This window comes from Pseudophryne corroboree, chromosome 3 (genome assembly GCF_028390025.1).
Source record: "Pseudophryne corroboree isolate aPseCor3 chromosome 3, aPseCor3.hap2, whole genome shotgun sequence".
Classification (NCBI taxonomy): Eukaryota; Metazoa; Chordata; class Amphibia; order Anura; family Myobatrachidae; genus Pseudophryne; species Pseudophryne corroboree.
This window is the reverse complement of record NC_086446.1, coordinates 749,436,095-749,461,581: the sequence shown is the minus strand read 5'-3', so window position 1 is coordinate 749,461,581 and position 25,487 is coordinate 749,436,095. Positions and strand designations below refer to the sequence as shown.

The window sequence follows — 25,487 nt, the reverse complement described above, 5'->3', positions numbered from 1 at the left end:
CACAGGCACTCTCCCTACACAACATGCCTGTCTCTACACTGCCAGCCAATGGGCTCTGCATATAATAATAATAATAATAATAATAATAATAATAATAATAATAATCCCAATGCACAGTCAGACGAGCAGGAGTCAGTGAATATAAAACTATATGCATATATAACAACCATCCAAACATACAGAAAAGGGCAACATATAAAGACAGTCTATTGGGAGCCTTTACTTAAAAAAAACAATAATAATTATTATTACAAAAATAAAAAGTCAGTTGCGTTGGCCGGGAATCGAACCCGGGTCAACTGCTTGGAAGGCAGCTATGCTCACCACTATACCACCAACGCCTCACATTCACTACAGGGAAAGATCAGCCTCTAGAGCACACAGCACAGATTCCCAGCCCTGATAGGGAAGCAGGGAGTGTGCAATGCTGGCTACCATACCATAGAGGGGGGACTATAAGTGACCGGCCTCACCCCAAGCAGCTTCCAGTAATGAGAGCAAGCAGCATGTTCCAGGTCAATATATAATAGACTATAGAAGTCTATGGTGTTCTCCAGCTACAGCCTGAAGCAGTAATAAACAGGGGGGGAAAGCTATTTACAAATCCTGTGCTGCGCATAAAAGCATCAAAATGGTGAAATATAATATTTAGGTAGAATTAAGAAAAGGTGGGGGAAAAAAAAAAAAAAAATTCTTGGAGGATGCGGGCATCGATCCCGCTACCTCTCGCATGCTAAGCGAGCGCTCTACCATCTGAGCTAATCCCCCGCACTGGCTGCATCGGCCACACAGCGGCTCTTCCGGGTTTCACAACTCAGACTGTATCTCCCCGTGCATCACACACAGCAGCCAATCAGCACAATGAGTTATACAATAGCCCGAGGGGTCATGTGACAGCCCAGTGCTCTCCAGCTCTGACTGCATTACAGTAATGAATAGAAGGGGAAGGAAGAAAAAATACAAAAGAAAACAATTGCCCATATGTAGTGCATTCATTTAATTACATTAGAACCTCATTTAGAGGCTAGAGACCACTTCTATTTTTTTGCACAGACTTAAATGTTGCACAGAGGGTAGAGCAGAGTAAGACCACCCAATACTACTCCTACCCAGTGGGTGCATGTAAGAGCACTGGATGACAGCTGATAACATATCACAGGAGTAGGAGCTGTAATACCCCAACACAAATATAAATGAAGGGCAGCCTGATTCCCGATTAGAGAAAGGTATACAATTCTGAATGATACCCCTTTTTCACTGCAACCTGGGAAATTGCCAGGTCTATCAACCTTGCAATTTCCAGGGTCCCAGCTCCGTGACCCGGGTCGGGGACCCAGGAGTTAGATCCAGGTAGGATGCGTTTACGCTAACCAAAATCCCAACCTGGAATTTTGAAGTCAGTGGAAGAGCGGTATTAGTATGAGACATTAGTAATATATAATATATATCTATATCTATATCTATATCTATCTATCTATATATATCTATCTCTCTCTCTGAATATAGAGATTCTCCAGCAAACCACAAACATATCAGGCCTTTCTTGTATTGCTGGGTTTGTGAATGGAATCATGATCGAGGTTTAGTATAGTGCCCTGCATGGGTTCAGTAGGATTTCCCATTGGACGGGGGGGCCGGCGGTCAAGATACTGACAGCAGCATCCCGAAAGCCCCCTTTAAAGTACCTAACCCTCCCCCGCCCCCTACCCTAACCTTGTGGGTGCCTAAACCTAACCCTCCTGGGGCTTCCTAACCCTAACCCTCCCTTCCCCGCTGTCTAAACCTAACCCTCCCCGCTTGGTGCCTAACCCTAACCCTCCCTTCCCCGCTGCCTAAACCTAACCCTCCCTGGGGCTGCCTAACCCTCCCTTCCCCGCTGCCTAAACCTAACCCTCCCCGCTTGGTGCCTAACCCTAACCCTCCCTTCCCCGCTGCCTAAACCTAACCCTCCCTTCCCCGCTGCCTAAACCTAACCCTCCCTGCTTGGTGCCTAACCCTCCCTTCCCCGCTGCCCAAACCTAACCCTCCCCGCTTGGTGCCTAACCCTAATCCTCCCTTCCCCGCTGCCTAAACCTAACCCTCCCTGGGGCTGCCTAACCCTCTCTTACCCGCTGCCTAAATCTAACCCTCCCCGCTTGGTGCCCAACCCTAACCCTCCCTTCCTGCTGCCTAAACCTAACCCTCCCCGCTTGGTGCCTAACTCTAACCCTCCCTTCCCCGCTGCCCAAACCTAACCCTCCCCACTTGGTGCCTAACCCTAACCCTCCCTTCCCCACTGCCTAAACCTAACCCTCCCTGGGGCTGCCTAACCCTTCCTTCCCCGCTGCCTAAATCTAACCCTCCCTGCTTGGTGCCCAACCCTAACCCTCCCTTCCCGCTGCCTAACCCTAACCCTCCCTTCCCGCTGCCTAAACCTAACCCTCCCCGCTTGGTGCCCAACCCTAACCCTCCCTTCCCGCTGCCTAACCCTAACCCTCCCTTCCCGCTGCCTAAACCTAACCCTCCCTTCCCACTGCCTAAACCTAACCCTCCCCGCTTGGTGCCTAACCCTCCCTTCCCTGCTGCCCAAACCTAACCCTCCCCGCTTGGTGCCTAACCCTAACCCTCCCTTCCCCGCTGCCTAAACCTAACCCTCTCAGGGGCTGCCTAACCCTCCCCCTTTCCCGCTGCCTAAACCTAACCCTCCCTGGGGCTGCCTAACCCTCCCTTCCCCGCTGCCTAAATCTAACCCTCCCCGCTTGGTGCCCAACCCTAACCCTCCCTTCCCGCTGCCTAAACCTAACCCTCCCAGCTTGGTGCCTAACCCTCCCCGCTTGGTGCCTAACCCTAACCCTCCCTTCCTCGCTGCCTTAACCTAACCCTCCCTGCTTGGTGCCTAACCCTAACCCTCCCTCCCTCTCCAGGCCCTAACCTTCTTGCCCCTGAACCCTAACCCCCCTTCTCCTGCCTATACCCCAGCGGCGTTCTCCCTGCATCTCCTCCATCTTCCCCTTCCTTGCACTGCAGCACAGTGGTGTGGTGGTCTGAGGTTGTGCCTGCAGCCAGATTACTGCTGAACATTATCACATACTCCACATAACCAGACAAGGAACGGGGTTTCTGTATGATATTTACATTTGCTATTGCACTTGGTCACCCTTTCAGCTGAGTCTACAAAACATTTCACCAATTCATAAACTCTCTGCATTTCCGGTAACCTCAGCACCGTCCAGATGTGACCACATGACCTGTCCTCAAATCGCACCAATAACCCCCATTTGGAACACTGTGTAAAATGTCACATAGCTGCGCCACGCGTCTTTCACTCAGGATTTGCCAGATAGCAGTCTATTCCGCAATGCTAATGTGAAGGTAAGCATACCTGGGATCATGTACTAGCACCCCCATTTCACAAGAACAAGAAGACCTGTAATGGGGGAAGGGGGGGGGGGCATAGTGCATAGACGCACAGGGTCACATCCACCCTAGTGACGCCACTGCCAGCAGCAGCAGCGCAAAAATGAACACTGAGCCACGCAATGCATCCCACTTCGCAGTATTGTGCCACGTTACATTGCCACGATTGTGAAAAAAGTGGAAGCCCAACTGTATGTCCCCAGTACCAGTCTGTTGGTGTGCAGTTGTGGTGTGAAGACGCTAGGTGACTGACGACACATTTGTACTGTATATAGTAACTGTAACAAGGAAGATTTAATCTAAGACCCTGGCGGGGTTTAAGGGGGTTTTATCTATAGGAGATAGACGCCTCCTGTTTGCATTTGCAAGATCAGAGTGCTGCGTGTGAGGGTGCAGCCTGGGATCACCATTGCGACCATCAGTCACAATACGCAATGGTTTTAGGCCGCTGTGAGTCTGCGTATCCAACTGCTGACTGTCAGATCCGGACACACGCCCCTGTTTTGAAGAACTGTGCAGCGCACGCTCTGCCCCCCCAAACAGCTCACATGTGCAGAACGGGTCTTGCGTCTGCGCAACTCCACAAACATCGCATTTGTATGTACACCATCGGGTTTAGGTCCAGATACGAATTAGGCCCTAAGCACCGGAAAGATAAGGACATATAGTCATTATTTAGCCAATATTGGAAAAAGCCCTACGTGCTCTCTATAGTAGGGACGGAAAAGAGGGGTCACATATTTTTGTTAAAAAGACTAATTAAATATAAGAGGAGTGGGAAGGCAACCAGACATAACGAGGCGTCTCCTGGAACAGTAACAATACAACGTATAAATACAGAGGGGCTGCTGGACGAACAGAAGTACTTAGGTATGATTAAGTCTAGACAGCAGGATCCGATGATTTAATAGTGTAATGGATTCTGCCGTCCCCTCCTCACACATGATGTCAGGCAGAGATTGCCTCAGTACTCCCCTGACACCACTTGTCCTAATAACATGGGTCCGACTCCGCCTCTCTTATACTGAATCACCCCCTACTGCAGACACGGGCCCTGGTTACAACATACAAAGGAAAGTCTGTAACATGCTTATTTTGGTTTCCTCACAATAAACTTATTTTATCATAATACATTTAATAAAGTCACCCAAATACTGTGTTATTGGCAACTGGTAATACAGTATACCCCCTCTCCCCCATTTCTGTATGTTATAATAGAATATATCAGCTTTGTTGTTTGTGCATGCTATGCATCACTAACACCCCTTTTACACTGCCGCTAAGACCCGGGTTATTGGCGTGATAATCCGGGTCACGGCTCAGCGGAAAAAGCTCCCTCAAAGGCGACCGGGTCCCATTTACAGCATGGTAGTGTCTAGTTTCCCTTCGTGGAGAGGACCTTTCCCATAAGCCCCTGGGTCCATGTCACCAACTATTTGGAATAGTAACCTGTGGTGAACAAAGCGAGACACTGAGCCCGAAGCATGGCAAGCAAAGCGAGCCTGTGAGGGTACAACGGTGTATAGATGAAACAAAATAACCTCAAACGGAGAATGGATGAAATATTAAGGCGCTGTAAGGGCGGAAGTTCTATTCTGCCCTCTCATGCTGTCACTTCCTAGTCCTGATCACGAAGGGAACATAGACACAACCTTTACATGGTAGCGTCTAGATGGGGAGATCTGTATTTCCCCGCAACTGGAGATGATGTCATATCCAAGAGCCAGCAGAAGAGAAAGGGATTGGGTAAAGACTGGACCGGATCAGCTCCCTCTGACACTCTGGAGCTTGTAATGCCCGGATGGGAGGGGTGTGGCCCCCTCCAGGAGGGGTTGTGTATATGACAGCTGTCATCGGGGAGGGGGAGATTATGCCGAAACACACATATGGCACCTCCTCTATTTGCAAAGACTTGAGGTAACCTCCCAGTCTTCCACCTGAACCGAATACGGATCGCAGAAGCCGACTTATATAGCAGCATACATTGCTCTGAATCAGGCCCAAAGTTGTGACCCCTACTATGTAGTATCCACTGCCATTTCTATAATGGATGCAGTGTACACGGGCCCCTGAGTCCAGAGAGGGCCCCCACCGCACACGCTGCACCCATTTTTAAAATACTCACCCCTTCGGAGTTCAGCGCCGGCATCCGCAGCGCTGTTAAAACACAGTGAAAATGGCTCAGCGGCCATTTTCACTGAGTTCTGCGCATGTGCAGTAGAGAAATCTCCGGGAAAATGGCCGCCACCCAAGTTTCCCGGAGATCTGCGCATGCGCAGAAGAGTCTGAGCCCTCTAGAGCTCAGACTCTCAGTGCTGCCGGCAGAGAGGAAGGGGCCCGAACGGAGGAGGCTGAACACGGGTCTCCTCCTCTCTTAAAGCGCCCCTGGTAGTATCCCTGATATTTGGTACATTTTTCTGTGTATAGGTATCTAGGAAGGGAGGCCAATACAATATTTGCAGCCCAGAGCTCGACGATCCCAATAGGGTACCCTGCCTTGGTTACAATTGGCCTAGGGATGGTTCTATAGTTTTATAAACCCAGGCTGGTGAAGCCTAGTGCTGGTTACCCTAAAATCAGGGGGCCTCCATGTTGGTATTTCTCCTGATTGTGGGGTAACCAGCACTAGGCTGAATGTCCTGCTGCAGGTTACGATTTAGGAAAGGGGGGGGGGGGGGAATCACCCCACATTTTTTTTACATCCCTGTGTATATGTAGGCATTTGCACATGAAAGATATCTGCTGACTGATGGGCTGTCAAATCAACATTTTGGAAAACCAACTTAAAAGTGCACGATCCTTTTTTTATTTATGTTTTGGTGCTTTTGGCAGATCACCGTTCATGTCCACACACGGTCAGATGATCACTGATTGGCCGGTTTGCCAGATTATGTCATTGTGTGGCCAGCTTAAATTTGCTTTACCAAGCAGTAACTTTTACACAAAGCTTTCTTGATACAGTGACAGGTTTATTTTAACTGAACAAAAGAGAGATCAATTATTTATCAATATGTTGTTGCGTAAAAGGGAATCAGCGTCCGTAAACTGTTAGCTGTAGTGTCTTACATGTCCTGCATTAAAAACTCCAAGCTGAGAGGACGGTGAGAGAAATAAAAAAAACAAAAAATAAAAAAAATAAAAAAAAAAATAATTAAAAAAAAAAAAAACACAGAAAAACACTTTTAGCATTTCTAAATATGAAAAATATCAATCTGAACATTGCCTAAACGAGCCGGCGCTGCCACAAAGCAGAGGCAGACATAATGTGTGTTGAACAGATATTGATTGGCAGTTCACTAGTACACAGCAACATCACTGAGGCAAAGTGCCTCATGCCTCACAATCCTCAGTTACAGCCCTGAAACTCTGCGGTAACTATGTTTACATAAGTTCTAAACAATTCAACATTATTATCATTACCATTCATTTATAATGTGTCTATATATTACACAGACAGACTGCATATAATGACATGAGCCAGACAGACAATGACCATGCCCAAACAAGCTTACAATGTAAGGGGTGTGGGGAACACTTAATACAATAGGATGCAGTGGATAACATTAACCAATTGCTCACAGTCCTAAAAGTTACAGTAGTATAGGAATACATAGGATACAAAGAGCCAGGAAAAACCATCAAATCCATAATTTGCAATGTGTCAAATACATAAAACAGACTTAAATTGAACAGAATATATATCACAGCATAATAAATACCTGTAACTCTATACAGATGCCAAGCACAGATCCATACCAAGCTGTAATATATTTCCTAATAGGGTGGGCTCAAAATACAGACATTCGCTATCCCAACACATCCAGAAAGTAAGTACAGGCAGGGCCGGAGCTTCCACTAGGCAGCTTTAGGCAGCTGCCTAGGGGCGCCGGGACCTGAGGGGGCGGCCTGCTACAGCTGCCCTACCTTTTACAGCGACTGCAATCCCCCAGAATGCGTATCTTACAGTAGCCGTGACTGCTAAGCTCCCGTATTGCAGCCTCCAGCTACACCTCCACCCGGCACAGGCAGTAACTTTGACAGCTCCTGGAGTCCTGGCTGGGGGTGACATGGAGCACTGCTCTTCATTCCAGGCTCTCACACAGACTACTCAGTTCCAACTCTGCACTGCAGCCTGCAGGTAAGGTGGCTGCACAGTGCATTCTCTGCATTGATAAGGAAAGAGGGCGAGAGCAGCGGTGTGGTGAGGGGGTGGGGGGAGGAGATAAGGAGCAGGCACACAGTCTGGGGGGATGAGCAGCAGCATGCACACAGATTTTGGGGGGATAGAACAGCAGACATTTACCAGAGTAGGGGGGAGGGGGTGAGAGCAACATGCCTTTCATCTGAAGGGTGGGTTAGGGGGAAGGGGGTGTAGTATGGTATGCCGGCGGCCGGCTCCCAGCGACCAGCATACCGGCGCCAAGAGCCCGACCGCTGGCATACCGACAGCGTGGCGAGCACAAATGAGCCCCTTGCGGGCTCGCTGCGCTTGCCGCGCTGCAGGCACGGTGGTGCACTAAGCGCGCCACGCTATTTATTCTCCCTCCAGGGGGGTCGTGGACCCCCACAAGGGAGAATATGTGTCGGTAGGCCGGGTGTCGGGATCCCGACATTCGGCAACCAGAAGACCACCCGGGGGAAGGGGCAGAAGGCAGAAGTTTTGCCTAGGGTGCCGAGAAACCTTGCACCGGCCCTGAGTACAGGGGTTGGGGTTCAGATTAGACACTATGGAGAGGGTTAGGCTGCGGGGGTGGGGAGGTTACGGTAGGCTGCGGGGGGGTCGGGGGAGGTTACGGTAGGCTGCCCAACGACTTTGGGAATTTTACTGCCACTTTAGTATATAACATTGCCCCAAAATGTATAGACAAATGGTGTATACGGGAACACAGGGACGCAAGCCGCGTCTACGGGAACACAGGGACGCAAGCCGCGTCTACGGGAACACAGGGACGCAAGTAACAGGGACATAAGCAACGTCTATGGGAAATATAGGGACACAATGGAAAAATAGGGATACAAGCAACGTCTATGGGAAAATAGGGATACAAGCAACGTCTATGAGAAAATAGGGATTCCTACAAGCAACATCTATGAGAAAATAGGGGCACAAGTAAGAGGGACATAAGCAACGTCTATGGGAAAAATAGGGACACAAGCAACGTCTATGGGAAAATAGGGATACAAGCAACGTCTATGGGAAAATAGGGATACAAGCAACGTCTATGGGAAAATAGGGATACAAGCAACATCTATGGGAAAATAGGGATACAAGCAACATCTATGGGAAAATAGGGATACAAGCAACGTCTATGGGAAAATAGGGATACAAGCAACGTCTATGGGAAAATAGGGATACAAGCAACGTCTATGGGAAAATAGGGATACAAGCAACGTCTATGGGAAAAATAGGGATACAAGCAACATCTTTGGAAAAATAGGGATACAAACAACGTCTATGGGAAAATAGGGATACAAACAACGTCTATGGGAAAATAGGGGCACAAGCAACATCTTTGGAAAAATAGGGATACAAACAACGTCTATGGGAAAATAGGGATACAAGCAACGTCTATGGGAAAATAGGGATACAAGCAACGTCTATGGGAAAATAGGGATACAAGCAACGTCTATGGAAAAATAGGGATACAAACAACGTCTATGGGAAAATAGGGGCACAAGTAACGTCTATGGGGATATTGGGACATAAGCAATGCATATGGGAAAATAGGGATATAAGCAATCTGTATGGGAAAATAAGCAGCAGAGCTGTATAAATAGGGATGATACATAAGATGCACACAGAGCATTAGCGGGACAGGACAGAGCCGGTAAGTAAAGGTTACTTCATAGTAGCAGTCAGTAATTTCCTGACAGCCCGGTGGGAGTCTGGGATATGATGTGCCATAGTATAATGTAATATAATGCAATGGCTCCGTGTCACTCACTGCTCTGGGCCCGGGCCTTCGGGGCTCCCCATAGACAGTGCTCCCTGACTCGGCGGCTCCCAGCCTTGTGGTCCCGGCTCATTCCCTCCGGCACCCGTCTGCACAGCCCGATGGCCGTCGCTATGACAACGTCGATAACCGCCACCTGTCATTGGCCGGCGCCGGCTCCTCTCTTTACCTCAGACAGAAAAGCTGGCGGCCATATTTACGGAGGGAAAATTGCCCCCTTGTACTGTCAACCCTATTCTCACTTCCAGAGAGAGCAGCAGGGGGCGTATCGGGAAACACACCGATATATAGCGGCCATTGCTGATTTATACGCAAATGCCAGTTTGATGTAGACGTGTGTGAAGGCGCGGCGGCCATGTTGTGAAAGGGCAATCTGCCCTCACCTGCTGTCCGCTTATTGGTGCAGAAGTGACAGTCGGCGGTGCTGGCCTGTCGCCACGCCCCCGTCCGTTGCCATTGGCTCCGGGTTCCCGGAAGTGTGCGCTAGCAGCTGCCTGTGCGTGTGAGTAAGCGGATTGCTGCTGTCACCGGGCTGTGGCCGGGTGTCTGGCCTCACCATGGATGAGAGCAGCCCGCTGGTGTCTCCGGTGCGAGAGCGGCCCGAGCCCAGCGTCCCGCCCCAGCCCTCCCCGGTGCCCCCGGCCCAGCTTAGCCCTGCCGCCCGTCCCCCGGTGCTTCCCGGTGTGGTAGTGCGGATCCCGACCTCCTCTCCGCAGTGTGGCCCGGTGCCCTCCCCTCCCGAATCCCCCACCGAGCAGGAGCGGCAGCCGCTGCTGGATCGCTCACGCCCCCGGGATAAGAATCGCTTTCCGGACGACCCGGAGTTTGCCGTGGTGGTGCGGAAGGCGGAGCGGGCGATCAGCCGGGGCATCTTCCCGGAGAGGATCTACCAGGGCTCCAGCGGCAGCTACTTCGTCAAAGACGAGCAGGAGGTGAGATGTTCCTGGGTTCCTAAAGGTGGGGTTATGGGGCCCCTGATAGTGCCTAAAGGTGGGGTGGTGGGGCCCCTGATAGTGCCTAAAGGTGGGGTGGTGGGGCCCCTGATAGTGTTTAAAGGTGGGGTGGTGGGGCCCCTGATAGTGCCTAAAGGTGGGGTGGTGGGGCCCCTGATAGTGCCTAAAGGTGGGGTGGTGGGGCCCCTGATAGTGCCTAAAGGTGGGGTGGTGGGGCCCCTGATAGTGCCTGTGAGTGGGTGCGGTTATGGGGACCCTGACAGTGCCTTGGGGTGGGGCTCATGGCAGTGCCTGAAGGTGTGGCGATGGTGCCCCTGACAGTGCCTGAGGGTGGTCATGGGGCTCCTCACAGTTTCTAAAGGTGGGGTGATGGGGCCCCTGACAGTGCCTGAACTTGTGGTAATGGGGCCCCTGACAGTGCCTTACAGTGGGTGTGGTGATGGGGCCCCTAACAGTGCCTGAGGGTGGGTGTGGTGATGGGGCCCCTGGCAGTGCCTAATAGGTGGGTTGATGGGTCACCTGGCAACACCTGAGAGTGGATGTGGCAATGGGGCCCTTGGCAGCACCTGAGGGTGGTTGTGGTGATGGGCCCCTTTGCAGCATCTGAGAGTGGATGTGGTGATGGGGCCCCTGGCAGCACCTGAGGGTGATTGTGGTGATGTGCCCCTTTGCCGCATCTGAGAGTAGATGTGGTGATGGGACCCCTGACAGTGCCTGAGGGCGGTTGTGGGGATGTGGCCTCCCTGCAGTGCCTTATGGCCGGTATGGTGATGGCACCCCTGGGGTAGTGAGATGGCTGACCCTGCCTGGGGATGGGGTACTGGGTTATCTGACAAGTTGGATGGAGTGCTGGTGCACTTTTGGGGCCCCTCAGAATAAATGGGGTGTTAGGCCCTCTGTCACTGCCTATGGAGCGCTGTGCATGGAGTCCTGTCTTGAGAGCACAAGTGTTTCATGCCCACATGTCTGGCTACCCTGTGACCTGTGTCATGTGCTGCTCCTAAGCCGCTGTAACCTATCATTAGACTTTACGCCTAGATGCCCGGGAATTTACTAATGCTTCTGAGTTCTTTCACTTCCCCATATCCCCGTGTCACTTCCCTAACCTGGACATGTGTGTGAGGGTGACGCCAGGGCTCCACCACTAACACTGGATGACCTTCACACAGCGCAAAACTATCTTTGCTCCCACTGTACGTCTCTGTTTCACACTAGCTGTCCTCCAGAGAGCATAGGTGTGTGGAGCAAGATAGCAGCATTTGCTGATGAGACAAGTCTGGCGCAGTGAGGGCGCTTCTGGCAAAGCCTTGTGTTGAGGAGCAACGCAGAGAAGTGCCTTCTAATGTGCAGTGAGATAAGCGGAAGTGGCAGAGACAAGCCCACTGGGCACACCCATGCATAACCCATTGCAGTGTGAGCTGGTTCTGAGTTGAAAGAAATGGGAAACAAAAGGGAGTAAACTGGCACCTTGGTAACACCATGCTGCACTGCGGGTGGAGATGTGAAAAGCCCAGCATTTGTGGGCTACATGCAAAAGCAACCAGTATTTGCCCTAGGGATGGACATCGCATCGCAATGGTTTGCAACCATCGAGATGTTTTTGTTGCAATTACAGTGTTTTTACCATTCAGCGATGGTGTTCCGATGTTTGCCGCCATCAAATGGTAAACATTTGATGGTGTTCCGATGGTCCCGTCCCAATCCGGCCACGCATCAGAAGGAATTGCGCAAGCGTGGCCGTGCTGCAGAGAATCACGCGTACGCAAACAGGATTTTTTTGCGCATGCGCAAATGATGATTCTATCGAATTTATTTGATGCGATGGTCAGTTACCATCACGTTGAAAGATTAGATGGCAGAAGGCCAGCCATCATTTGATGGTGGGCTTCCGATGTCCATCCCTAATTTGTCCCACCCCCCCCTTGCAGTGCAATATGGGTTGTCCAGGGGCAAAGTTAGTGTTGCTTTAATTTTCCATCAGCCCCCAAGTGCGCTGTGAGACCATTGTATTTGGTGACAAACTTTTAAAGGAACCGTAGTGACCAATGATTCAGATCAAGTCGTACACCCAAAACGCAGTGGTCATAATGGAACCCTGGTAAATCTTTGCTCATGAAAGAGGAAAGTTGTTGATAACACAATTTCTCTTTCTTTTTTCTTCTTCTCTTTTTTTTTTTTTTTTGCCTCAAGTCAGATATCTGCATTCTTCTACACGGCAAGAGTTACACTTCTTGTGGTATTTGTCTTTCTTTGTCTGCCACCAATATGTGACCAAGTATAACTTCTGTGTTTGTTCTCTTGCAGACATTCTGGGACAGGTTAGTCAGTGTGTAAGGCAGCGTATATTTGCATAGGCTTATAGTAAACCAGTTCTGGCTTCCAAAGTATTAAGTCTTTCTCAGCTGCCACACAATGGGCTCCATTTATCAACAACACCAAATACTGACTGCAAATATTCCAAAATACAGAAAAATCCCAAATCCTTCTGCTCCCAGGCATTTCATATATGGGGGACTAAACCTGTAATGATTTCCTGTATCAGATGCAATTTTCACCTCAATTCACTTTATTTTATTTTCAAGCTACTTCACTTTGTTGTCTTTTGTATGTGATCCATGGTATATACTTTGTAGGGGGTGTAGTATGGTATGCCAGCGGCCGGGCTCCCGGCGACCAGCAACACCGGCGCCGGGAGCCCGACCGGCAGCATACCGACAGCGTGGTGAGCGCAAATGAGCCCCTTGCGGGCGCGCTGCTCTTGCCACGCTGCGGGCACGGTGACGAGCGCCTTGCTATTTTATTCTCCCTCCAGGGGGGTCGTGGACCCCCACGAGGGAGAAAAAGTGTCGGTATGTCAGCTGTCGGGATTCCGGCGCCGGTATACTGTGCGCTGGGATCCCGACAATCGGCATACTGAAGACCACCCTTTGTAGGGGATCCGTTCAGGATCCCAGGCAGTTGAGATACCGACGCCGGAATCGCAATCCCGGCCCTGGAATCCAGGCAGCCGTGATTCCGTACGAGCGTTTAGCTGGACTGCGCTCAGGTAAGCCGCGCGGGGCGGTTGGGTATAGGCTGCGGGTGGTAGGGTTAGCTTTAGGCTGTGGACAGGGAGGGTTAGGGTGGAATTGGGGGGAGATAAGTATACTTACCTAGCCTGTTAGGATTCTAAGCATCAGGATGCTGCGGTCGGTCTTCTGTCCGCCGGCATCCCAAATGCCGACATATCGTACCCAATGCCTTTTGTAGCTAATACTGTACCACCGGGTACCTGAGAAGTACCTGTGTCTAGTAATTTTTACAGTCAGGACAGTAGAAAGGATTGATATGCAGGCTTGTAGAACATGGCGATATATGTGTAAATTATTATGTTTTGTACATAGCAGATCGGCCACATTACAATTATCTATGTGGTCCAGCTACAGCTAAATGCGAGGTTCTGTTGCAGCCTCGTGCGATATCTTTCTACGCACATTCCTGGGTATTATGGTTAACAAAGCATCACATTTTCACTCGCACCTCCGCAACAAGATCAGAAATTTGTTGGTTATTTTTCCTGCTGATCACCATCACGCAAGGCATCAACCGGACATCAAGCTTAATTTAATGTATCCCCATGAGTTATAAAGAATTCCCTGATCTTATATCTGCATAGAACTTGCAATGATTATTATATATTGGTGTTACAGTACGCCGCAGCTGCGGTTCTGATGTCACTTTAGAAACAAACATGCATGCACCAATTAAATGCCAAAGCCTGTGCATAGTGAAAGGACAGTATAGAATATATACAGTACCCTCAAAGATGGCAGTGGGAGTCGTTGTAAAGGGGAAACTTGCATCTCTAACGATGGGAAAGCATTTGGGGTTGGGTAGCACTTGCTTAATAATTTAGTTCCAGCGAGAAATGCAATATCTTGCAACTATTTTAGGTCTTGTACATCCATCGTTATATCCTCACTGCACATAATTAATGAGCATTAAATGTACTGCAATGCCATAGCCTGAAATGAATGGACCTGTGTGTGCACACGATCTGACAAGTCGCACTACGGCATTGAAATGCTTTCTGTATATCGCCCTTAGAGCGTGATGTGAGGATAAATTGGAGATTTTCCTGTTGCTTTTAGCAGATCCCCTGTGTATATGCCCTTACATTTATTTCTCAGTACAACTTAATGTGAAATCACGTTTATAGTGTGGTTAAACACAATAGGTCTATGTCCCGTTTGTTCAATAATTAGCGCCTGGGGATATAAATGATCAGTTGGACCCAAGAGACCAATTGCTACCGCTGGTATGTTTTGCAAACCTGTTGCTGTAGTTGAATATGAAAACTGCAGTCCCATTACACCACTGTGGATACCAAGTAGGAACCACAGATCAGACGGTCCTGTTGTGATGCTTCATTTGAACGTAACTCTCATGGCCCAGTTTAGTACATGAGGCTGGTACAGTAACAGATGTATCGTCTTCTTTTTAAACCCTGGAGTAAAAGCACGGTGGGTTGGGACAGATGCTGGAGTGATGCAGGGGTGTAGCGAGGGTGGCCCTGGTGGTTCTCCAGCTCCAGGCGCAGGAAAAGTTAGAGGGCGCGCGGCCGCCTGATCACCATCCCTCCCTCTACCCGCTATAACGTGTGCTGCTGTACATACAGCTGCAGAGCAGGAGGAGGAGAAGCAGTGGGACGCGCACTGACTCAGAGATTAGGTAGGGAACAGGACAGGCCAGAGGTGACAGCAGGAGACACTGACAGCCAGCACATGCCAGAGCTCTGCTGCCCTCTTTATGTCTCACTGTCTGCTTGCAGCTGTGCAGCAGGGTTACTTCTGACCTGCTACACCACTCTCTGCCCCTGCTGCTGCAGCACCTCTTTGTGCCCTGACTGCTGCAGCACCTCTCTCTGCCCTGGCTGCTGCTGCCACACCTCTCTCTGCCCCGGCTGTTGCAGCACCTCTCTCTGCCCCGGCTGCTGCAGCACCTCTCTCTGCCCCAGCTGCAGCACATCTCTCTGCATTAGAAGCTGCAGAGTAACATGTATAAGCGGCTCTACTGTAGCAGAACGTGTTTAAATGGCTCTACTGTGGTGTAACGTTTATAAGCAGCTCTACTGTGGTGTAACGTGTATAAGGGGCTCTGCTGTGGTGTAATATGTATAAATAGTTCTACTGTGGTGTAACGTTTATAAGCAGCTCTACTGTGGTGTAACGTGTATAAGGGGCTCTGCTGTGGTGTAACATGTATAAATAGTTCTACTGTGGTGTAACGTGTATAAGGGGCTCTACTGTGGTGTAACATGTATAAATTATTCTAATGTGGTGTAACGTGTATAAGGGGCTCTACTGTGGTGTTTTTAGGGGCTCTATTGTGGTGTAGCGTGTATAAGGTGCTCTACTGTGGTGTAACGTGTATAAGGGGCTCTGCTGTGGTGTAACATGTATAAATAGTTCTACTGTGGTGTAACCTGTATAAGCGGCTCTACTGTGTGGCGTAGCGTGTGTAAGGGGCTCTACTGTGTGGCGTAGCGTGTATAAGGGGTACTACTGTGTGGTATAATGTGAATAATGGACAATACTGTGCGGTGTAATCTGAATTGGTACTATTCTGTGGCCACCCTCCTGTATTTTTTTTTTATGTGCACCTTCATCGCGCACTGTCCCTATTTTACACATGGCTTCTAAAACAGAAAATTGGTGACGTTACCCATAGCAACTAATTAGATGCTGTCTATCATTTTCTAAAAAGCAATAGAGAAATGATAGACAGGATATGATTGGTTTGCTATAAGCAACCTCATTCTCTGTTTTAGAAACTTTAGTAAATTTACCTCTAAGTCAAGGGTAAAGTTCACACTCTGGCCTAAGTCTTTGTCTCACGTACCTGGGTCTACCCATAGACCTTCCCCAGTTCTCTGCTCACTTGCAGGCTCCATGCGACCCAATGGTACATCGGCCAGCAAGCACAGTACACAAATAAAATACCTAATTACACAATAGTATTGGTGTGTGCAACCCCACCTGGCAACACTTAAGTGTTGTATGATGGGCATACAATACATACATACAAGGCTGACACACTACAACACAAGCGATGTTGAGCACAGCTTGGTGTGTGTGTAAAATATATATATATATATATATATATATATATATATATATATATATATATATAATATATATATATATATATATAAATTCCAGTATATATGATGTGCGTGTGCAAAGACTTCAGACCTGGGAGAATAGTTTATCTAAGGATCGTTTGACATTCCCAGAATTCTCATTGCTTACACCATGTGACTATTTGCTCAGACATACTGTAGTACAAGTGTCCCGGCTTTCATGTGCAACCCTGAACAAACACCTGCACAGTCAGCAATCTACTTGAGCAAACAACTCCTTAATGCTTAATCTGCCTCCTAGGTGAACATGATTATCCAGTATGTGGATGCAGCCAATTATTCACATGCAAATCTGGTATATTATGGGCTGAACCAATTCTCATGAGTATGTACTTAGGGCCTAATTCAGACCTGATCGCAACAGCAAACTTTTTCTCTAATGGGCAAAACCATGTGCACTGTAGGTGGGGCAGATGTAACATGTGCAGAGAGAGTTAGATTTGGGTGGGGTGTGTTCAAGCTGAAATATAAATTTAATTGTAGAAATAAAGGAGCCAATATTTACCCTGCACAGAAACAATATAACCCACCTAATACTAACTCTTTCTGCACATGTTACATCTACCCCACCTGCAGTGAACATGGTTTTGCCCATTAGAGAACAGTTTTGCTGCTGCGATCAGGTCTGAATTAGGCCCTTGGTCCATTGAGCTGGACACACACAAGGCGATGTACTTCGAGCATATAAGACCTCTGCTACTAGATGTATATAATAGTGTGTGGAATTAGAGCTTCAGTCCCACCATAGGAGCACTTCTGGCTGCTGTCACATGATTCACTGTCCACGGAATGTGACTTGCATTGTCTTTGTTTTGCTGGAAAATGTTTTTCTCTTCACCACAGATAAGGATGCTGCGTACATCAGTTTATATTGGAAGCCTGACGTCTGATATAATACAGTTAAGACTATAAATAGCTGTTTTGTTTTGTATTAACTGGCTGCATTTCCGTTATGCTGTTTTACCACAGACCAAGAAAAGAAAAGAATCGTTATAATCATTTTCACGTCAAATATCGTCTGACCGGATGACTGTAATGCTGTGCTCCAGTCGTCGTCCTAACGATGCATGCTATATAGCAGTGGCTAGCCGAAATGAACATTTAATGGCTTATGTAAAAGGATGCGAGATGCAGCCACGGGCGTTTTTCCGGAGCCTCTGCACATATTTTTAAAGCTCCAGTCCTTTAAAAGGCTAAACCCTCAATACCACTCTTCAACCCACAATCTTTGTCCCGAATAGCCATTCCCATCTTGGAGGCCAAACACTCTTCCAAGCTTAGAGAGGGATAGATTTATTGTGTACTCTGCTACAATGCAACCGCTGCTCTATTTTGGATGCCAGTCCTTAGAGAGGTAAAGTGAATAACATCGATTATCTTATTACAATGGCAGCTGATAAGGGGTGGGATATATTGGGCAGCAAGTGGACAGTCCGTTCTTGAAGTTGATGTGTTGGGCAAGCGTAAGGATCTGAGCGACTTTGACATGGGCCAAATTGTGGTGGCTGGACGACTTGGTCAGAACATCTCTAAACGGCAGGTTTTGTGGGTTGTTCCTGGTATGTAGTGGTTAGTACCTACCAAAAGTAGGAAGGACCACCAGTCAACCACTAACAGGGTGACCCCTGTCCACTGCCAAAAGTACCTACAATGGGCACATGAGCATCAGAACTGGTCCATGGAGCACTGGAAGAAGGTGACCTAGTCTGATGAGTCACGTTTTCTTTTACATCAGGTGGACGGCCGGGTGCATGTGCGTCGTTTACCTGGTGAGGAGATGGCACCAGGATGCTCTATGGGAAGAAGGCAAGCTGGAGGAGGCAGCGTGCTGCTCTGGACATTGTACTGCTGGGAAGCCTTGGGTCATGGACATTGTTGCAGACCAGGTGCACCCCTTCTTGCAGCAGTATTCCCTGTTGGCAGAGGCCTCTGTCAGCAGGATAATGCTCCGTGCCACACTGCAAACATTGGTCAGGAATGGTTTGAGGAACATAGAGTTCAGGGTGTTGACTTGGCCTCCAAGTTCCCCAGATCTCAGTCCCATCGAGCATCTGTGGGATGTGCTGGAAAGACAGGTCCGAGCCATGGAGGCCCCATCTCACAGCTTACAGGACTTAAAGGTCTACTGCTAATGTTTTAATGCCAGATACCACAGGACACCTTTAGAGGTCTTGTGGAGTCCATGCCTCGATGGGTATGAGCTGTTTTGGTGCGCTGGGTATGCGTGATCGACGGTCATAATACCGACGGCGGGATCCTGGCCGACGGATGGCCGGCGGGGGGGGGGGGGGGCAGCGGAACGAAGCCCCTTGTGGTCTCTGTGGCCCATGAGTGGGGAATAGTCACTGTTGGTCGGCATGCCGGCCATCAGGTTTTCAGATTCCGAGATCCCAGCGTCTGTATTGTGACTGGTGGTCTCCTGACCGCCAGTCACATAAACGTAACCCGTTTTGGCCACACAAGGGGGACTTGCACAATATTAGGCAGGTTGTTATGTTATAGCAGATCGGTGTATATATACTTCAGAATTGAGCTGCCTTTCAGTGTGTTATTTATAAATCTAGGCAATGACGGGCACTTTAATATTAATATTTATTAATTCGACCTTATTTCAAACTCTTAACAGTAAAACGCCAGTAGCGAAGCAGACACCCAAAGTTAGAAAGTGCATTGTTCTCTGCAGGACGGTGTATATAATATATTTCTTGCGAGCGCAGATCTGTCCCTCTGTGCCGCAGTATGGAATAACAGAGGCTATACGAGCTTCCCTTTCCAGCCTCGCTTTCTCCTATCTCAGGCGCAAGAGTGAAAATGTTTCTTGTCTCAGATTCCTATCTGCTTATTTCTCACCTTACCTGTCCTCCTGGGTCACCTTTGTGCTGTTATCGAGCTGTGTAATATTGTTCATTGATCCAGTCACTTTATTATGTCTTCTCAGATATGACTGGTTCCAGCCTTGTTTTGTTGTCCTGTATTGATTTTGCTGCGACGCTGCCGGTTGTGTACTTTTGTTCCGAGCGCATGGAAGTTAGATCAGCAGTACAGCAGTTCTGGCCTAAGCAAAGGAAGCCGAGCGTTTGGAAACCGAGCCGGGTGCTTTGCATGCTGTCCTGCCGCTTTACATACGGTTTAGATTCCCTGAGATGATCTCTGCACATATTTAATCAACGGGCCTAATTCAGACCTGATGGCAGCAGCAAAATGGTTCTCTAATAGGCGAAACCATGTGCATGGCGGGGGGGGCAGATATAACATGTGCAGAGAGAATTCGATTTGGACGGGGGGGGGGGGGGGGGGGTGTTCAAACTGAAATCTAAATTGCAGTGTAAAAATAAAGCATCCTGTATTCACCCTGCACAGAAACAATATAACCCACCCAAATCTAGCACACTCTGCACATGTTACAGCTGCCCTTCTCTGCAGTGCATATGGTTTTGCCCATTAGAGAACACATTTGTTGCTGCGATCAGGTCTGAATTAGGCCCAGTGTTCTACAAGTGAGGGTTGTAGGGCTCTTGTCATACGGACAGCCCAGGCGTGACTGTGCTACAGTTGCCAATTAATATGAGCAATTCCGAATGACGCGTTAAATGGCCTTTGCTTTCACAGTGTGTAGCAATTTTGTATGTTCTCCATGTGTTAGAGTTAATTTGCTCCTAAGTGCTGATGATATGATGGTAGATTAACACGTCGTTGGAATCTGCTTGTCCTGGGTGCTGCTGGCTCCCATTATTTCTGCTCCCCTCCCCGCGCAAGTGAAATAGTGTGCTCCTGCAGCAGACACGTGTTTGTGAAGGTATAAAATGGGTAGAGGGCCACTGATTTTGGTAATGCAATGGCTTGCTGGAAGGAGCTGAGTTTTGGAAAGGCGATCATCGTAGGCTGCGCGGTGTCATGTTTCCAGGGCGACGCTGGACTGGTATACAGATGATTCTGTAACCTGGGTGGACTGACCAGCTCAGAGTCCAGATCTTAACCCCATTGAGAACCTCTGAGATGAATAGAAGCGACGGGTGCGTTCTAGACTCTCCCTTCTTCTGTGTCACAGCTGGTCACTGTACTTAAGGCGGAGTGACAAAACATACCACCTGCTGTTGTCCAGGAACTTGTGGACAGTTTGCCAAGAAGGGTGTCTGCAGTAATTACCTCACGTGGTGGCCCTACAAAGTACTGACGCCAATACAATCTCGCTGATCTATTTGCTGTCAAATCCAAACACTTTTGTGTACATAGTGTAGTTGCGATGGGCTATATTGTGAGGTAAAGGTCCATAATTAATCACCTATATAGAGTGGAATGTAAATCCCAAATTCAACTTTAATCGTCCTCTGGAAAGAGAAACCGACATCATTATCTGTATGGAGTTTGTATGTTCTCACATTATTTGCATGGCTTTCCACACACAATCCAAAAACAAACTGGTAGCTTATATGGCTACTGACAAAAAAATAAAAAAATTAACCCTAGTGTGTGTGTGTGTGTGTGTGTGTGTGTGTGTCTATGTGACGGAATATAGATTGTAAGCTCCACTGGAGCAGGGACTGATGTGAATGACTGACGTAGTCTAGGACAGTGCTGCAGGATATGTGTGCGCTATATAAACAACTGGTAATAAAATACGGGATCGGTATGAAATACCTCCAATCAAAATCCTGACGTTCAAAATCCCGACACCAGTTGACCGATGGTCAAAATCCCGACATGGACAAAATACCGACATTTAAAATACCGACAAGGTCAAAATACCGACATGTAAAATGCGGACAGGTCAAAATACCGACATACTGTTTTTGTTGTGTTTTTGTGTGTAGGTCGACATAAGTCAGCATGGACACCATATAAAGTGTACCGCGTCCCCTCGCATGGCTCGCTGCGCTCGCCATGCTTCGGGCACGGTACCTCGCTGCGCTCGCCATGCTTCGGGCACACTATTATATTCCCCCTCCGGATCCACTGGGATGGTAAAGTATGAACAAGTCGGTTTTAATGAAAAAAAAAGATGAAAAACTCATGTCGGTATTTTGACCTGTCGGCATTTTACATGTCGGTATTTTGACCTTGTCTGTATTTTTAATGTCGGTATTTTGTCCATGTCGGGATTGTGACCTTGTCGGGATTTTGATTGGAGGTAAACTGACTGCATCCCATGAAATACATGTACACAGTCTAGATCAGGGGTGGGGAACCTTTGGCCCTCCAGCTGTTGTTGAACTACACATACCAGCATGCCTTGCAATAGTTTTGCTATTTGGCCATGCAAAAACTTGCAGGGCATGCTGGGATGTGTAGTTCAACAACAGCTGGAGGGCTGAAGGTCCCCATCCCTGGCCTAGAGGAAGGGGAGATTGCATAGCATTTACAGTACCTGGAGATAAATATATTTGGGGTGTGATCTATATTTTGTGTGTTACTCGCTGCACAGAGATAAGCTGTTGTATAAATTGATTCTTTCTGTGTTTATCGTAGAAACTCATTTTGTATAATAACTTTGTAATTAATATATAGATTATCTTGCATCCGCTAAGCATTGCAAGTCATTTCTCCTTTTAAAGAATATAAGTTCCCCTCAGTATTCTTATCTTATACCCCTTTTACACCAAAGAAATAACCCGGGTTATTGCAGCGTCAATCCGGATCAGGGCTTGGTGTAAATGGGCTCTAAAAAATAACCCGGGTCCTGTTTCCTGGGAATCCACCGGATTCTGTGGCAGTGTAAACGCTCTCAACTCGGGTGATTTGACACGGCTGTTGCAGAGAGAAGCTGATTGGAACGTCTGTGGCACTGGTAGATGATGTCATCAGTCAGTGCCCCGCAGACAGTGCACATGGAGCAACACAGCAGCGTTTATGCAGCTTCTGTAGCCTGCTCCCTTCACTACAGCCACAGCCTGACCTGCAAACAATGGGGGTCATTCCGAGTAGATCGCTAGCTGCTGCTGTTCACAGCGCAGCGATCAGTGGAAAAAAGGCTAATCTGCGTATGCACCGCAATGCGCACGCGAGACGTACGGTCACAAAGTCCTTTGTGGTTTTGCACAAGTTCTAGCGAAGCTTTCAGTCGCACGGCCGAACGCAGGAAGATTGATATGAATGAAGTGGGCGTTTCTGGGACCGTTTTCAGGGAGCGCTTAGAAAAACGCAGGCGTGTCGGGGAAAATGCAGGCGTGGCTTGGCGTACGCTGGGTGGGTGTGTGGCGTCAAAAGCCGTCCCTCCGTCGTTAGAATCAACGCACACGAAGAGTAACTACAGGGCTGGTCTTGTTTTGCACAAAATGGTTTTGCAGGTTCTCTGGTGCACACGCGTTCGCACTTCTGCAAAGCAAAAATACACTCCCCAGTGGGCGGCGACAATGCGTTTGCACGGCTGCTAAAAGTAGCTAGCGAGCGATCAACTCGGAATGACCCCCAATATCCCCAGTCTGCTCACAGCCTGATCTGCACCAAGACACTGCTGACACGTAGTGTGAGCCAGAGCTTCACCCTCAGTCTGTATAGAACAGCAGGAACTGAAACACAGCTACTCTGTCTGCCATCATTATTATTATTATCCTTTATTTATATTGCGCCACAAGGGTTCCACAGCGCCCAATTACAGAGTACATAAATAATCAAACAGGAAAACAGCAACTTACAGTTGATGACAGTATAGGACAAGTACAGGGTAAATAACCATAGCTACATCAGCAGATGACACTGGAATAAGTATCAGGTGGCAGAAGACTGCTGGATGTGGTACAGTTGAAGATTATTAAAGTAAGATGAAGGATAAGCACATGAGGAAAGACGGCCCTGCTCGTTAGAGCTTACATTCTAAAGGGGAGGGGTAGACAGGCAGGGGTGAGACAGATGGGGTACATAGAGAGCGTGGAGCAGAGGTTTAGGATGAGATTTGGCTGGGTTTGGTGAAGAAGTGGGTCTTGAGAGCCCGTTTGAAGTTTTGTAGAGAGGTGGAGAATCTGAGGGGGAGAGGTAGGGAATTCCAGAGAAGTGGTGCAGCACGTGAAAAATCTTGGAGATAGGAGTGGGAGGAAGTAATCCGTAGGCAGGAGAGTCGGAGTGCATTAGCAGAGCGAAGAGGACGGGTGGGAGTGTAAAGGGAGATAAGATCAGAGATGTAGATGGGAGAGGAGTGGGTGAGGGCTTTGTAAGCGAGTGTGAGAAGCTTGAAATGGATTTTGAAAGGGAAGGGGAGCCAGTGAAGGTCTTGTGAGAGAGGGGAGGTGGACGTAGTGCGTTTGGTGAGGAAAATGAGCCGGGCAGCAGCATTGAGGATAGATTGGAGTGGAGAGAGGTGTTTGTCATTGCTGCAATGCTAGGAGCAGGCACCACCCCTCCCTTTTGTTAACTTTTGTGACCTCATCTTTATCCACCCTAAAAGGCCATTTTTAATGACATCCACAGGGAAAAGCAGGGCTGACTCCGCTTCAGTGTAAACGGTATTGACCCGGGAATAACCCGGGTTGACGATCAGTGTAAATGGGGTATGAAGCCGGGTCCGACCCGGGAAACTCCCGTGTTCAAAATCCCGGATCGGACCCGGGATTTTGGTTTAAAAGGGGAATTAGTCAAGAGATAGTTAATTTGCTGGGTCAACCCGGGTATCTTCCCAGGTTCAAATTGCCAGATCTTCCCGGGTCGGGTTATTCCCAGGTCTGACCCGTCTTGCTTGCTCTCTGAAAGGGTGCAACTATGGTGGCCAATCCCGGGATCGGCGGGATCCCGGGATTTAGGGCCAAAAATGGCCGGGATTGGAAGCTCCAATCCCGGGGATTGAGGGATCAGCGTTGAGCGTCCACAGGACGCTCAGACGCTGCCCGGCTTCCTTGTTCCGGCTCCCCAGCGCAGTGGGAGAGGTCACGCTGCGCCGTCAGCCGCTGCTGGGAGCCGCCAGCAGCGATCAGAGTGTGTTCCCCACCCGCCCGCCCCCGGAATAGGATGAGTTATGTGTGCGGGGCTGGGTGGGTCGAGGGGGCGGCCACATAGCTAAAAGCCAATCCCGGGAATCCCGGTATTGGCCATTTTTCAATCCTGATACCCAAGATTGAAAAAAAGGCCCGGGATTGGCTTCCCTAGGTGCAACCGACCTGGGTTACCTTTCAGAGCGGCTGATTGGCTGTGCATTTGGAGGTCTGCATCAAGGGCGTGTCTTCAGTGACATGCCGTTCAGACACGGGGCTGGACATGAGTTCAGTGTGAAAGGGTCCAAGCCCCGGCTTTTATCTGAAAGTGGTATTATTGGTGGCAGAAGTGGGAGTTAATAGTGAGGGTGCGCGATAACGGGGTGTGTAAAATCTTTCTCAGACAGACCAGGTGGTTGTTCATCTGATTAGTTCTGTGTCACGCCCACGTCACGCAAGCTTAAATGAGCGCTATGTGACTAGTTACTGACAGCGGTCAGGAATTAGAGTCTCTTAGAACTGGGTCTGTGACATTGTTCATGAAATAGTTTCAAAAAAATTGTCATTCTACTTTGTGGTAAAGATAACATGTCAGCGACTTTGTGTATTCAGCTCTGGAACGGCAACACCACATTTACTGTATATAGCCTGGCATGTGGTTTTGCTTCCTAACACGAGGATGTTAATAAAATCTCAGCAAGTTCTTGGAATACCTGAGAACTGAGCTCATCTGTATTGGCAGGCTTTATCCCGTGCTTGCAAAGACTGGGAAATGTGCGTGGCGAAACGCAACAAACGTGTGAGGATTTGCATAAGAGCTAGTGAGCAATACAATTGATGTTACCCATAGTAGACGCTCAGATGTTTGCTATAATCTTAAAGGAGCAATCCCATATATAATTGTTTATGCTTATTTTTTGCTTTCAATAGAAATCTAACCGGTCATGATCTTTCTCCATACCTCTCTGGGGGGTAGACATATATGGCTGCTACAGGCTCACAGTTCTCGGCATATTCTGTGTTGGTGGAGGGGGAAGAGGTCACAGTGCCCAGGGCAGATGCCAAACACATTGCGGCTGATTCTGAGTCAGACAGATCTCTGCAC

At 48.6% G+C, this 25,487-nt stretch overlaps 2 protein-coding genes and 2 non-coding genes across 10 annotated transcripts in view; 1 reads left to right on the top strand and 3 right to left on the bottom strand.

The window, feature by feature from the left end:
* The window catches only part of MORN4 (MORN repeat containing 4), a 35,942-nt gene extending 26,123 nt beyond the window's left edge, over positions 1–9,819 (bottom strand). For 5 of the 7 annotated variants that reach the window (XM_063962327.1, XM_063962332.1, XM_063962333.1 and 2 more), the window contains exon 1: positions 9,342–9,512. The gene's annotated coding sequence lies outside the window, so the exon portion shown is untranslated. The other 2 variants (XM_063962328.1, XM_063962330.1) reach the window with 2 other exon arrangements.
* On the bottom strand, positions 270–341 carry TRNAG-UCC (transfer RNA glycine (anticodon UCC)). The gene has a single exon. It is a non-coding gene; the product is annotated as a tRNA-Gly (tRNA).
* Positions 696–768, bottom strand: TRNAA-AGC (transfer RNA alanine (anticodon AGC)). Its single transcript has one exon. It is a non-coding gene; the product is annotated as a tRNA-Ala (tRNA).
* PI4K2A (phosphatidylinositol 4-kinase type 2 alpha) overlaps positions 9,817–25,487 on the top strand; it is a 56,196-nt gene continuing 40,525 nt past the window's right edge. The window contains exon 1 of the mRNA XM_063962326.1: positions 9,817–10,282. Within this exon, the coding sequence (XP_063818396.1) occupies positions 9,908–10,282 (375 nt within the window). The 5' untranslated portion in view covers positions 9,817–9,907. The remainder of the gene's footprint in view (positions 10,283–25,487) is intronic.